We start from the raw sequence: 14,812 nt of genomic DNA on the forward strand, positions 1-14,812 counted from the left end.
GAGACTGCTACTTTGTTTATTACTCCTTGGTAGAACTATAGAACAATTTATTTTGGATTCCTCCTCCTATTTGCATCTACTACTTTGGAGATCATCCTGACCACCCTCACTCTCAAAGTAAGGTTAACCAAAGTCAGATCAGAGGCCTCTCAGCCCTGCTCTGTTGGTTACTAAATAGACCTAAGGGTAGATATGCTTCTTTGGGTTAATTATTCTTTGTCTTCCATACACTGTTATGCCTTCAGCAGTGGTAGATGGTTTCCATATAGGGTCCTCTAATCTGGCTTTCCAGCGCAAGAGGATGTAGGCACAAGGCTTCCTCAGTAAATTCTTTATTTGCCAGTTCTGTCATGAAATATCATGAAACAATTCCTTCTTGCATGGAAGAAATCCTTCAGATTTCCTAGACCAATATATATGCATAGTTCTCCTGGGACCTTCTTGAAGAAAGAAAGATTTAAAACCTCTCACAAACTAAACTCTGCACTCCAATCTTAAATATACATTAACTACTGCTCCAATATAAGAATACTTTCATCTTTTCCAGGGCAAAAGCCTGTAGTCTTCCTACAGCATGCTTTTCTAGGAGATGCTACCCACTGGATTTCTAACCTGCCCAACAACAGCTTGGGCTTCCTCCTCGCAGATGCTGGCTATGACGTCTGGATGGGAAACAGCCGAGGGAACACTTGGTCTTTAAAACACAAGACCCTTAATCCCAGCCAGAAGGAGTTCTGGCAGTTCAGGTACTCTGGAGAGGGAGAATTACAAATAACAAACTCCAAGGGGACTAGATAGCTTCAGCCTGGTGGTTTTTACCTAAACCAGCATCAGAACAGGGTCTATACCAACCAAGGAGAGTAAATAACCAGACAAAGAAGGGTGCTCGCTACTAAGAGTTGGGAGCGTTGGCTGGGGAAGAGATTTCAGACACTGGGAAACAAAAGAGGATGCTGAAGACAAGGGAGATAGTACTGTCAGAGGGAAAGCAAGCACCTCAGCTGGAACAGGCTGAGCGGCCTTGTGTAGAAATCCCTGATCTCTCACAGCTGAATTCAGTCAAGAGAGAAATGTGTTTTGTAACCCATGCTAGTGAAAGCACTGATTAAGCTCAGTTCCCCAAGGACTGCAGCTGACAGGCAAAACTGGCACCTCCTCTGCAGAGAGCCCAAGACATCAGGCAGCCCGGCAGTACAGCTGCTTCCTTCTACTCCCTTCCCCAACTCAGGCAAGACCGTGGACAAAGCGTGCAACCTCATCTTTCAGTTGGTCCTGTTTGGTGCAATGAACAAAACTGGCATTCAGTTACTCACACTGTGATAGCCGAATTACCTGTTAGCTTTTTGTGTTTCTCCTCTATAGCTTTGACGAAATGGGTAAATACGATATTCCAGCTGAGCTGTACTTCATCATGAATAAAACTGGACAGAAGGATCTATATTATGTTGGTCACTCTGAAGGCACAACCACAGGTAACGTGGGGACAGTCACGGTTCACAACCATTCATGTTCCCTTCTGATCAGTAGGTGGATCGCCCCACTGAATCAGTTGTTTATCTTGTTTATGGAGAGCTAGCAAACATAGAAGTGTCTCCTGAGATGAGATTTGCAAAATACGCAAAACTTTTTTAAAAACAGTTTTGGTTACCATTAATAAGCAAAGAAATCTAATAGCAGATCCAAATATAGTTCAACTTTTTATATAATTAGAGACATAAAAGTGGTTATTTACTGGATACTTCAGGTAATGGTACTGGGAATTTTTCTTAAATTCTCAGCAGCAGGGATTTTCATTAAGTTCATCTTTTGTATTAAGACATACAATTTTTCCTTGTGAACTGGAAGAAAAACCTAAAAAGATTAGACAGCATATGTAAGACAATTTAAAATAACAGAAGACAAGGAAAAAGTGCCTCAACATTACTAAGTCATGTGACTTAATGGCAATCTTACAATTTAAAGCATAGTTCGTGAGCAGTTATAACTGGCTACACTACTGTTAATAAACATATTGCCAGAGACTGAAAATTAGGGAAGAAAAAACATGAATAACTTATTTTCTCTTAGTGCCAGCCTTCACCATTAACTCACTGCGTGGCCTTTGAATGCAACTTTATTTTAGCATTAGCTGAAAGTTTATGATGCTTATGGTTTATGTGTAAGATCCATGAATGGACATTGATTAGGAGAGAAGGAAATATGGGAAAATCATATATTGTCACAGCTGCAGAACTTTTCTTTCTTTGTCTCTCATAAGAGTATTTAAAGACCCTCACGGCAAAACAAACTAACCATCTAGGCTTTCTTCAACTGCCTTTGATGCAAACAAACAGTTGAAAACACTCAAAGCTCCCAGTATCCAGCTAATTATTCTACAGTTTCATGGAAGCATAAACATACATAGACCTTTAGAGACTATAATTTGAAAAACTAATTTTTTTTAATGAGAGTTTTGTGAACTTTAGAAGGAATTGATTTTATCACAAAAATGTCACTGACATGTCACCTACAAAAACTATTCTGACAAAGGCAATGTCCAGACATGCTCTAAACCTCAGCATGAACTTTGCCTCCCAAATAAAATTCATTTCAGGACTTAGCTTCAACACTTGTTTTGGGTAAAACATGCAACACAGACGAAGATGGACAGCAGACAATGGGCTGCAAATCTAGTCTCACTTTTTGTTTGCTACCTACTGCTTATTTATTTCTTTTGCCTAGGGAAGATGTCTCCACTAACTCAGGCTGTCTCTTCTGCGTTTGCAGGCTTCATAGCATTTTCTACATACCCTGAGCTGGCCAAACGGGTGAAAATGTTCTGTGCTCTGGGCCCAGTAGCCACAGGCCTGTATGCTACAAGCCCTTTGATTAAGATAACGAATGTTCCTGAACCGCTGCTGAGGGTATGTAATTTTTCCTTCTAAGAGGCCCAAGGCCTGACTTACCTTCACAGGGTCCACTCAGCCTCAGGTGAACTGTTCCCAAAGAGGTGATTCTATGATGATACTTGGGATGAATCAAGTGCTCTTGAAAAATCTGTTCCCAAACTTTGCAGGGAAAATACTGGAGATACAAGGCTTGTAGCAACAGGTCGCAGTGAAGTAGGAGACTTCTGAAACTGTCTCATCATAGGACTCTTGCTGCTAATTAGTATTTTTCTAGCCTCATGCAGGAGGAACTAAACCAGAGCTGCAGTAACAGCCATGGCAACCTCTGGAACATCAGAAATGAGTTAGCATTGAGGTCATTACACTAGAAATGGAAACATGAATCCAGGATTGATGCCAGTAATGTGAAGGAGGAGGAATATGTGATGCACTATGGGAAGAAGGTGGTTTAAGAGGTACTGGGCGGGTAAGCTGTTTCAGCAATCCTTGAATACTGAGCTGGGAGGGTAGGCTATTAGCAGCAGTTTCCTACATCAAATGCTCCTGTAACAAGAAAAAAAAAATGTTGCACTTTTCCCTTCCCTCAGTTAGTATTTGGCCACAAAGGAGCCTTGCACCAGGTTGGATTTCTGAAAGGACCTGTGACACAGTTATGTACAAAACTGGATAAGTTTTGTGGCCATATACTCTGCTACGTAGCTGGAGGCGACATTAAAAATCTGAACACGGTGAGTATGTGCAAGAACACCTACTCAAAGTAAAACTAAAGTGATTTTGAAAGTTACATTTGTGTGCTTTACCCTTATCTAGTAACTGCCATGCATGTAAACGTACAGAAATCACAAATAGTTCTCAGCAGACTGAGGGAATGCCAGGACATCATGTGGTGCGAACAGTGCCAAACAGGACTAGAGCTAACGATGGATTGAAGCAACAACTAGGCACATTCCAATTGCAGAAAGAATGGATTTAATTTAGTCTGGAGCTGTGTTGCACATGTCAATAGATGTGCCCTCTTTTGGAGCTAAGCCAAACAGATTTTGGTCATACACAGATGCTCTTCAAAAAGAGACAATGGATGATGCAGTCAGACTTCTTGGTAGTACGGTTCCCAGTTTCTTTCCCTAGCATGTGGACACCAGAGTCCTCTGAACACTGGAATAATTAAAATTTTCTCTTCCCACTTTTCAGTCTATTTGCATCAGAACTTAGGCCCAAAGAACTACTGTAAGGGGCATTTTCCCATTTTTGTTGTCCTTATAACTGGGACAAACAGCTCAATCCACAACATGAAGAGCCACAGAAAGTCCTTGCGCTGTGCCTGAGGAGTGCAACATCTCTACAGAGAGATTCACAAAAACTAGTGCATCAGTCAGGAGAGCTGTCCCTATGCTTGCCAACATATGGATAGTGTAGTGTGTCTTAAATCCCCTTTACAGTGGACGAAGTATGCAGAAGCTAGCCTGTGTAATGTTTATTACTGCAATATCCATAAAGACCGGGGCCCATTTTTCTCCATCTATAATCACTTGTAAAAGCACATACAGGAAAGCAGTGAGAATCAAAGGTTCAATGCAAAAGCAATTAAAGGCTTTGCAGCCCTTTTGAATTGCAGAGCTAAACCATTAAGGATCTTTCCTGACCTGAGGTAAGTCACTAATGTGTTTCTCAGGGCAAGATAATAAGTCTGAGGAGGAATCTGGGGAGATGGAATTACGGAATTGGAACATCTCTTTAACAAAACCATAAAAATGCAAACAGAAGAAAAAGCAATCTGTTTTGTAAGCTGGCTTTTTTAGCACTAGGAGTAAAGTGAAGAGAAAAACAAATATTCAAAATACTTATACATGCATGGGGGTCTGGTGTGAGGTGAGGAATCTACTCTGAAAGGACTGGAAGACATTTCCCTAGTGTTGCTGAACTACAGGATCCCACAGTGGTACTATCTTCATGGAACAGACTTGCTTTCCTGAAGAAAGCGTGCAGATGCATACTATTAACTAGCTATTTCTAAGTCTGCTTCTCAGTTTTCTGTCTGATATTTGAAGAATAGCCTATTAAAATGGGGTTTTAACACAGCAGCAGTATGTTGCTCCGGTCCTTCACAGCTTTGTTCTGCCACAGCACTGGAGCACTGCCTTCATAACACTTGTGCTTTCTCTGCAGAGTCGAACAGATACATACGTAGGACATTCTCCCGCTGGAACATCAGCACAGAACATTATTCATTGGCATCAGGTATAACTGCACACTGACATATAAACACACTCTTACTACCGCTTTTTATGCAACCAACAGCCTCCAGGGAATTCCAGAGGTGGTGAATCTGGGAAACTGCCCATCACATCTCACATGCTGCCATGAGCACCTGCCACAGAGGGAGCACCGCTTCCCATGGCTCACCAGACCATTACCTGAATTGCCCCTTTGGTACCAGGCACTGAGATTTCCCCAGGGCACATCAGGCCTCTCTGCATGTTGGGCTCTAATGGCTTCCAGCTTTCATCTTTATTTATGGAGATGTTTGCCTTGAGAGCTGCAGAACTGAACACAAGCAGTAGGCACTTGGCAGGCAGCAGGAGGACAGTGGAAACCTGAGCAGTCAGGGGATGATCCAGACAAAGAAGTAAAGTAGGTTAACGCTTTTCTCCCAGAGTGTTAACTGCAGCCTGGATCACCTCCCAAAGCCAGTTAACCACACAGGTGATTCTGCTGGCACAGTGGTGAAGTGGGGATCTACCTTATACTAGTATAGTACCTAACAAGCAACACTGCTCTACAGGTATGTTCCCAACAGGTATGTTCCCAAGTTTTTCTGAAACCCTATTAGTCTGTTTTGCCACTGTCCAGATCCTGGATTTGAGTTCTCTAAGTTGGGGTTCTACTTACACACTGGCAGATCTGAGCTTGTTTTGCTCATGGTCTGAATCAGACCAGGGCAAGACAGCTCCAGCCAAACACCACATCACTGCATGTGTCCAGGTGCACCTGCTGAGCCAGGATATATCTGTATACATCCTGTAAGTAACCTCCTCCCCTTTCTGCAAACACCTAATGTGGTCTAGGATATAGCTGTGCTCCTGAGAACACCCCGATAAAAATTCCCAGCAGCCAGTCCCACATTATGCACCTACCAGAGCCAGGAAATGGGGACAAAGCAAACTATTTTGCCAGCCTTTAGTGAAGCCAAGTGGCTACAAAGCAAATACAGATACAGCAGGACAGAAGAGAATAGTAACGGCAATAAAGCAAGCAGATTTCTAGCACAGCTCCAGGTACCTGAGGCCTTGAAGTCAAGATTTTCTAAACTGACAGACACTGACATTCTCTCACCTCATTTTGTATGACATACAACAAATAAAATTACTTGTCAGGTTTGTGCAAAAAAAAAAAAAAAGATAAAATAATAAGATAACAATAAAATTAGTAAAAAAAGAAAACCCCAAATAAAACACCCCAAACAGATGTGTACTGAACTCCTCACTGATCAGTCCTGCAGGGCATATATCATGTCTTTTAGACAACACCGACTCAAGACAGCTAATGCCTTGTGTCTAATATTCCAGCTCAAAACTGCTGTCAGAGCACAACTCCCAAACTTTTCTAAGTACAGAGCCCCTGGAAATGTTGCCACTACCGTGAGCAGACCAGACAAAACTGACACACAAAAGACAAGATACGTAAGGAGAGATCTTATATTACACTAGACTAGCAATAGCCCTGACACGTTTTAGACATTCCTGTCCTCTTGCCATGTGACAACTGAACCCAATGCTGCATCAGGAGCAGGGAGACCTCAACTTAGTTAAGTACGGTAGTCAAGCAAAGTTTTCACAACAAAACATACCAAGGGTAGCAGCTGAGAATGAGGAGAGAAAGTTAGCAAAAGGAAAGGTGATGAGGCCACTCACCCTACAATCCATCCTCAGTACCCCAGAAACCTGCAGCCAGAGGAAGGGGTGGGAGTAGCTCACAGTCCCTGCCTGAACCTTGGCTTCAATCAGGCAGGAAAATGCCTTCCGCACTCTGCTTCTCAGTCTCTAAACATCTACATTTGATCTGTCCTATTAACAGCTAACACGTATAGACCAATTTCAAGCTTATGACTATGGCACTAAGGAAAACATGAAGAAATACAACCAGGTAAGGCAACACAGTTTTCCTGAGAACTCATTCTTGAGTCCTGGTAGAAACTTTGTATATTCTTTTATAAGAATATAAAAATTGAGATTTTAGTACCTGTGAGTGCTAAAGAGGGATAGTGGTCTGAGGTAACATTTCACCTGAATATTCATAAGTGTAAAACTCCATTCACAGACAAGGCACAGACAGATCCTTGCAGACAGCTAACAGAAGTTTGTTTTGCATCCCCTATTGATGCAGGGATGCGTCCAATGACGTGTCAATGTACCTGCCACTCCCAAAAGGCTAAGAGCCACACTCAATTCCTAAGACGGGATGAGCACAGAGCTCTTCACTTCCCCCAAAATCCTCAAGGTCTGCCTTTCAGTTAAGAGAGGAAAAGAATCTCATAGTTATGGCAACCTCTCCAATTGGCTGACAATCATTTAACTTTCAACCAGTACATTTGACTTGCAGCGTCCAGGGCAGGTTGCTTTTCACAGACAGAAAAGTTCCAGACATATAATCAGTCACATCTACCCATGCACAAGGTCTCAGAAATTTTCTAGGGTAAAATTATAAATGGCCGAAGTATTTCCTTGCCACTTAAGTCAAAGGCATAACAATTCAGACGAACAGCTGCACTCCAGTCCCCAACAAAACTTAAAGATCTTCCCACCCTAAACATACACGTGAACAGCAATTCTGCAGTCCTTGCCTGATAAACACAAACGCTGCTCTTTCCATATCCCCACCTCTGAAGGGCACAAGCAGGTTTCAAACTCACAGCCACCACGCATTACAGAAAGACACAGGAATAAGATGGATCGTTCCCATTCATGGTCAACAGGGAATGGGGTTAGGGAAACAGACACTAAAAGGGTGGCCTTCACCCTCACTGTTTTACTGAGGCGAATGCAGAAGGGAAAGAGATGCTTGCACAGAATCCTTTCTCTAAACACAACTTCTGATACAACAGCATCACTCAGGTCTCCCCCCTTTCTTACAGTCTACTCCTCCTGCATACAAGATAGAGAAGATAAGCACACCGATTGCTGTTTGGAGCGCTGGACATGACAAATTTGCAGACCCAAAAGACATGGCAAAGCTACTTCCTCGGATTACTAATCTCATTTACCATGAGCATTTTCCTGCATGGGGACATCTTGATTTCATCTGGGGCCTTGATGCAACTGAGAAAATGTATTGGAAAATCATTGAACTAATAACAAAATACCTTTGAAACCACATACAGAGTGTTGAATCACTCAGTAAAAACCTCCCAAATTTCTATTTGGCAACAAGGATGATACCTGAGGAAGAGGTAAACACAAAGACACAATTAATGAATACCAGCATAGGTATTTATCTGCATTTGTTTCTTGCTTTCCCCATAGTTTAAAGTTTTCCATGTTGTGTCTGTGACTGCTGTCTTCCTCAGAAGTTTGAAATGCATAGAAATGAAAGCTGAAAATATGAATATATTTGAGCACACATTGCTGGGATCACTTAATTTGGACAGCTTTTATTTATACAAGACTGATTCTCCTAAGCCTAAACTCCGTTGTTCTTGTGTATATCTTATGTTCACCACAGAGGCATTCCCATGACCAATTTGTATATTTCCATGAAGACCCAAAAGTGGGATTTGCTAATTTCTTTGCTGAAGTACAACTGACCCTTGTTTAAATTAAATTGTTTATCCACTTGATGGAGAACTTGGCTTTTTTTTTTTTCCCTCCTCACATTTACCTCTTGTTGTGTGTCAACACAACAAGACAACAAAGGTATCTTCAGACACAAGAAACTGAGCAGGCAATAGATTATTTCCAAACATCAAGGAACCCAGCCTCAGAAAAACTAATAGAAATATTCTTCTGCCCTTCATGCCTACACATCACCCAAAGGTTTATTCATGCATTCTAAACACCCCAGCTTCAAAGACCATTCATCAGCTGAGGAATGAGGAGATGTAGACCCATCAGGCAAGCTGCACTCCAAGCAATACAGCTTCCACTCCATGAATTATTCTTGACACTGCCAATGAAGCTGTTGCAAGCACTCTGAGCTATTAGCTTTGATTTTTACATAACTGTGTCTTTATCATTCTTTGTTCAAGCAATTTCTGCAGCATGAGAAAGCAGTCAGCTGTTCTCCCCTTCCACCCATTATGCCAAAGAGATACCATCTTCATTAACCATGCAAGTGCCTCACATCAGCTCACATACAAGTTGATCTGGTAGGTAAGAGTGTCTGTCCCCAGGTTACACCCAAAATGTAACAGGCTCAGACAATGTAGCATTGTTTCTCTGGGGTGTTTCTGGATTGCTCAGGCTCTTATTGCCCAATCAAGACCCTTTGCAGCTGGAGTGAGCATCCAATAGAATAGTTACACCAAAAAAAAAAAATATAACTGTGTTCTGCAACACAGGAAAAATACACTAACTTGTCCATGCACCCTGTCTAGCAGCCATTAGCTGAGCTGATCATGCCATCTGTCTTCTAAACTTATGATAGCTTACAGGAAATGGCCAAAACTATCAAGAAAAATAAAGATCCATTAGACCAAGAAGGCAAGATACAGCAGCTTTTGAAAGGAGACTCCCCTTTATTGCTGCATTATTAAATCATAAAGCATCAGAGCACATTAATACATGGCTTACCACTGCAGGTTTTCTTCTGCCTTTACCTATGCAAGAGAAGGTTCATTAATTTATCATCATCATTATTATTATTTTGGTATATGCATCCACTGCTGCACGCACCACTCTGAAAAGCGTGGTGGGAATGATACATCTGACTCTCATCAACAACGTTCAATTTACTGATTTATTTTTTTTTCTTTAGCATACTGTTAATATTGGAAAGGTAGTCAAGAGACTTGTTTCTCTTCTGTGCCAAATGTTTTCATTGTTATTTCTTAATGCATTATAGCGACTTGCGAATTGGTTTTCTTTGCGGTCTCCAACAACTCATGAATCTCTTTTTGCTGTTTCTTATTTGAGAAAAAAAAAAAAAAAAAAAAAGATAATCCTTCCCTTGTAGTAACATAGTGAAAATAAAGGCGTGTGAAACTTGTAGCAGGGATGGAAGGAATGCTAAGCTGAGAGATCTGTTATCCCAGTCACTCACATTGTAGGGAGAGAAATACAAAGAGGAAAGGTGCCAGACTTCATATAAGCTGCTGTGGCATGTTGTTCAGTTGTCAAGTGTACACTCTATGGAACAAGTAAGACACACTCTAAAGGATATTTTATTTTTGCATCAGTTGCCAACCATCATGTGCAATGTTGAAGCTTCCAGAAATGCTATACCTAGCCTTCAAAATCCACAATCTGCACAAGTTAGCTAATAAAACTGAGGAAGCAGATGGGGAGGACAATATTTTGAACAGTATTGTAATCATTCATGGCTTAGTAAAATCAAATTAACTCCTTTCAGTACACGTGGCCTTGGGGGTACTGACAAGTCTCACAGAAAATAGTCAAAGTCTGCAGCAAGAAACAGATGGATTCGGATCAAGTCTTTATCAAGTAACAACCTTCAGCCCTCTGAAGGACTCCTGTTGCTGTGCAAGATGGATTGCCCGATGAGGTAATTTTCTGTATGTTCAAGAGTCCTTGATGACTAGGAAGATTTCCTTAGCATGCTTTCAATGTTGTGGAACTGCAATTTCCTTGCTACATCTAAGGGAGTCTCCCCATCCTGAAAGAAACAGACGAAATACATTGCAATATGATACATATATGAGTCAAGTACAAAGAGCTTTCCCAAATTTGCCACCCAGCTGTAGTGCTCTCCTGCGTAAGTTCCACTGTCACATCCTTGCTTTAAACAAAGGTTTCAGCATGTGCTGAGTCTTTCTACTTTCACTTGAAACCAGGGGGAGAATCTTCCCCTTCCCTCCAGTACTGACACCCATTCCACTGTTTCCTGGGGCTAATGTCCAAAGTCAGTGCAGAGTTAAGCTCAGAGCTGATTTCAAGAGCAACACTGGCTCACCTCAACTCAGTAATGCAGATACCCCCAGGTCAATATTTATTTGGAGAACATTTGAACTTTTCTGATGACAGAAGCAGCTTGACTTAGCCTCTCTCAGAAGAATGGTGTCCAGTGGCACAAAAAGCACCTGGGAAGGCTCTTACCACTCCCTTGCAGCCTACCCCTTAGGAGCAACTGTAGAGCAGCTCTGAGTTACCATAAAGATAGCTAAGAGATTGCCAATCCAGTGGACATGCAGGCAGTGTTTATGAGTAGAAATCCAGCAGTGAAGTTGCTCTTGCCAACAAAGGCAACGGAGCAGACGTTGCTGTATGCCACACAGCAAACAAGTCTACAGCCAGCAAGCTCTGCACCCTTTTTCTGAACTGCTATAAACCAGCTAAGGCCTACAACATACTGGTTCACTATCATTGTAAGGAAATACAGTTATCAACTTCACCTTCTTACCTGATTCTTTACAGAAATGTCTGCATGAGCTTCAAGCAGTAGAGGAATGACTGTCTGGTTTCTCATTTCACATGCGTAGTGAAGGGCTGTGCTACCAGACTGACAGTAAACAGAAGCAGTTTTAATTTTAGTTCTATTAATTCTTTAGTAAACCTTAGGCAAGTATGACTACCTGTAGGCTTATCAGTTTACCCCCAACAGTAAGTGCCTGTCACAATACACTACATAATTTAAAAAAAAATACATTCTCATAAAAAAGCAACAGGAACAAGATTCCTCCCCTAGGATGCAGCTGATAAAACAGGTCTGTTACCTTTATCAGGAAGCCAGTAATTCTTTACTAATTTCAGAAGATTCCATGATCTGGATCTCAAGAACTATGTCTTAAGCAATACTGTTTGCTCACACTTCAGTGATTTAGAATTTGGTGCTGCTAAAATTGGAGGTTGTTTTCTACCTTAGAGGAGAGGATATCTTTACCACACTCAAGTAGGCTAGTGCATACCGAACTCTACACATGGCAAATCACACACTCTGAAGATCAAGAAAAGACACAAAAGGGTCTAGCACTGTGGCACAACCTTTGCCCACAAATCTGCTCCAGTCCAGGAACTCATAAAGGGTGATAAACTCAGACCCTCATATCACTAAAATCTTTACAGGATCAGGTATTTAACACAAGTATTTCAACCCAGCTTGCTTGGATTCTCTTAAGAGGGCATTGGTCAGAAAGGGAGAATCAATTATCAGTGGAGAATTATTTCTGTGTACAGTACAAAACTATTGCCTAAGTGTCAAGGGGAAACACTGAATCCTCTTGCTACATTGCAATCAGTTCAGTCTCTGATCCTACTCTGAAAGCAGGACCATATTGCTAGAAGATTCTTAAGTCCTTTTTTAGTAATGTTGCATGCTTACAAACCACATTTGCATTTGTATAAATCCACTTACAAAGTCTGTAGCATTAACATCCACTCCAGCTCTAAGCAACATCTTGATCAGGTTTTCATTTTGTTTAGTCTTTGAGATCTGTTTGGTGCAAGGAAAAAAACGTAACACAGTTTATCTGCATGTAGTATTAAGATTTTGGCTAAGTACTTGGGGGGGGTGTTTGTTTTTCTCATCAAAAGAGAAGAATGTCTGGCTTCTGCAAACACAGACTGATGCAGTGATATAATTCTGTTCCTTTGCTACATTCACTGCAAAATCCTTGCTGCTTCTGTTGCTCTCCATCAGTCCTCGCTTTAAAAACAGCAGGCCATATTCTGTACAGATTCCTGGCCTGAAATACTGCCATGAGAAAGGTAAGAAGGGGAAAGGTACAGAGGCTTTTCTGCTTTCATCCAGACTCACTATGAGAAGATATCCAATAAGCAAAACTGGCATGAGGATTATGATGAGCACATAGTCAAGGAAGGTAAACCGTTTCCTCACAGCATAATGCAGACACGTGCGTTTCTTCTAAACACAAAATAACTCTGATTAGTACCAGGTTCAGTGATCTGATTATATTTGTTTAACATTGACAATGGTAGACCATTTTGTATTTCACAAGCTTTCCTTCGGATTATCTACTAGAAATATTTCTCTAATTTTCAAGCAGAAACAGACACATTTGCTGCCATCCTACAATAGAAACAAATACACTGGAAACCAGAGATGTAAGATAGCCTACAAATGTGTAGGAACTTGCTAAACATTGCCTCAGAGTATGAGATGATACAATAGAATTGACAATGTTGTGGGTTTTTTTCCTGGCTATTTATCACCCTTAATATCCTAAGAATAAATTAGTAATGAAGGCAGAACACACACCTTTCAGCTTCTTTTTATTTGTAACCTACAAGGAAATCTACCACAAAAACACACTTCCTCATGACCTTCGGGAAAATAGCCAGTCACAGCTATTGTGCAAGGCAGGTAGTTTTTTAAAATAGGGAACGGGAAGAGCACACGAAAGGCTTCCCTCCTTGCCCTCCAGCACGCTATTAGGTGTCATGCTACGGTTCTGTGGCATGACAAAAGCAGGTCTGCAGAGGAAATAAGGAAGGTTTTTCTAGTCAGTCTCTCCTTGTGGATACATTTGTGAGACATGGACAGACTCTCCTTCAGACCTTCCTCTTAACCAAGGTAAAGAAAAAGACAGAGGGAAAGAAAGGCTACAGATGAGACAGACAGAACCTGAACACAGAGTGCTGCATGGGAAGCAGGCAGAACCCACCTGGGACCAGGGATGGCATGCGGTATTACCTGAACGGGGAACGTGAGCACCGAGAAAAATTCAAGTCAGCAATGTTTGTTATTTCGTGTGCGTTGGCAAGTTAGGAAAATAAATGAGGAGACAAACAGAAACGTATAGGTTTATTGAATTGTAATTTGACTGTTATGCCTCAGTTGGAAACAAGCCTCGGGTTTGGCTGTGCTTGCCAGCGTCCCCAGACATACACTCCAGGAATCTGAAAGAACAGTCACTGCAAAGGAGCTGGTGACCACTTACCTTGTTTCTGAGGTTGACATCAGCATTTCTTTTTAAGAGATAGCTAACTATCCTGTTGTTTCCCTGTTTGCATGCACAAATTAAGGGGGTGTCTCCACTGAAGCTGTCCTGGATGTTCAGATATTTGCTGTTGTGCTCCAAAAGGAGCTGAACTTCATTAAAATCATTATTGTAAGCTGCCTGACAAATGGGCTGAAAGAGAGAAGATAATATTCGTCAGCAGAAGTTTCACTAAGACATCCATACTTCCCATTCCAACTCACTACTTGCACACCCCAGACACTGCCGTGCCCTTCCGAGAGAGGCTGCAGTGGTAGGAGACCTCCAGAAGATGGTGGTAGGAGACACTCCTGCAGCTGCCAGGCAGCCGCTCTCGGGCTGGGAACTCACAGCCCTTGCACAGCGGAACAAACTTTCTGTTCACCTTGGATGATGTGTCTATAATCCAAGGAATAAATCCGGCCCATTTTCAGCCATTAAAAAAACAGCATCTGATCTCACGGGATTTGCTCATTGTATTAAGCAGCACGCACTGACAAGCCCGGGCCTCTCTAGGTCGACCGCAGGCTTTCCCTTTGGATGAGCACTGCTGAACAAGAGGCACCGCTTCTGACTCATCGGTTCCCAGAACACAACCACACTTCAGGTGAAAGTTGAAAAACCAAACCCTCCCAACGTTTCTTTTCTAGAATTTGAAGTTAAACTTCATACCTAAAAAATACATGTGTGTATGCCCACAGCTCAGATCCTGCTTGGCTTTTGAGAACTACTTGCTGCTTAAGTCTTCGCTGAGTATTTTTACACACCCTTGACCTAACCTGCAATTCCCTCCCTCTCCAGCAGCAAGAACTCAGAC

The 14,812-nt window shown here is 41.8% G+C and overlaps 2 protein-coding genes across 5 annotated transcripts in view; one reads left to right on the plus strand and one right to left on the minus strand.

The window, feature by feature from the left end:
- The window catches only part of LOC104480375 (lysosomal acid lipase/cholesteryl ester hydrolase), a 29,169-nt gene extending 20,448 nt beyond the window's left edge, over nt 1-8,721 (plus strand). For all 3 annotated transcript variants that reach the window (XM_086751843.1, XM_086751841.1, XM_086751840.1), the window contains 7 exons: nt 548-746; nt 1,363-1,472; nt 2,767-2,903; nt 3,476-3,616; nt 5,055-5,126; nt 6,963-7,031; nt 8,020-8,721. In XM_086751843.1, the coding sequence (XP_086607969.1) occupies nt 548-746; nt 1,363-1,472; nt 2,767-2,903; nt 3,476-3,616; nt 5,055-5,126; nt 6,963-7,031; nt 8,020-8,253 (962 nt within the window). In that variant the 3' untranslated portion in view covers nt 8,254-8,721. The remainder of the gene's footprint in view (nt 1-547; nt 747-1,362; nt 1,473-2,766; nt 2,904-3,475; nt 3,617-5,054; nt 5,127-6,962; nt 7,032-8,019) is intronic.
- A 1,916-nt stretch (nt 8,722-10,637) lies between these two features.
- LOC104473828 (putative lysosomal acid lipase/cholesteryl ester hydrolase) overlaps nt 10,638-14,812 on the minus strand; it is a 177,955-nt gene continuing 173,780 nt past the window's right edge. For both annotated transcript variants that reach the window (XM_086751700.1, XM_010121295.2), the window contains 5 exons: nt 13,957-14,148; nt 12,813-12,920; nt 12,411-12,488; nt 11,460-11,558; nt 10,638-10,715 (listed from right to left, as the gene is read on the minus strand). In XM_086751700.1, the coding sequence (XP_086607826.1) occupies nt 10,638-10,715; nt 11,460-11,558; nt 12,411-12,488; nt 12,813-12,920; nt 13,957-14,148 (555 nt within the window). The remainder of the gene's footprint in view (nt 10,716-11,459; nt 11,559-12,410; nt 12,489-12,812; nt 12,921-13,956; nt 14,149-14,812) is intronic.

The sequence above is a fragment of the Chlamydotis macqueenii genome, chromosome 7, assembly GCF_036417535.1.
Source record: "Chlamydotis macqueenii isolate bChlMac1 chromosome 7, bChlMac1.mat, whole genome shotgun sequence".
Classification (NCBI taxonomy): Eukaryota; Metazoa; Chordata; class Aves; order Otidiformes; family Otididae; genus Chlamydotis; species Chlamydotis macqueenii.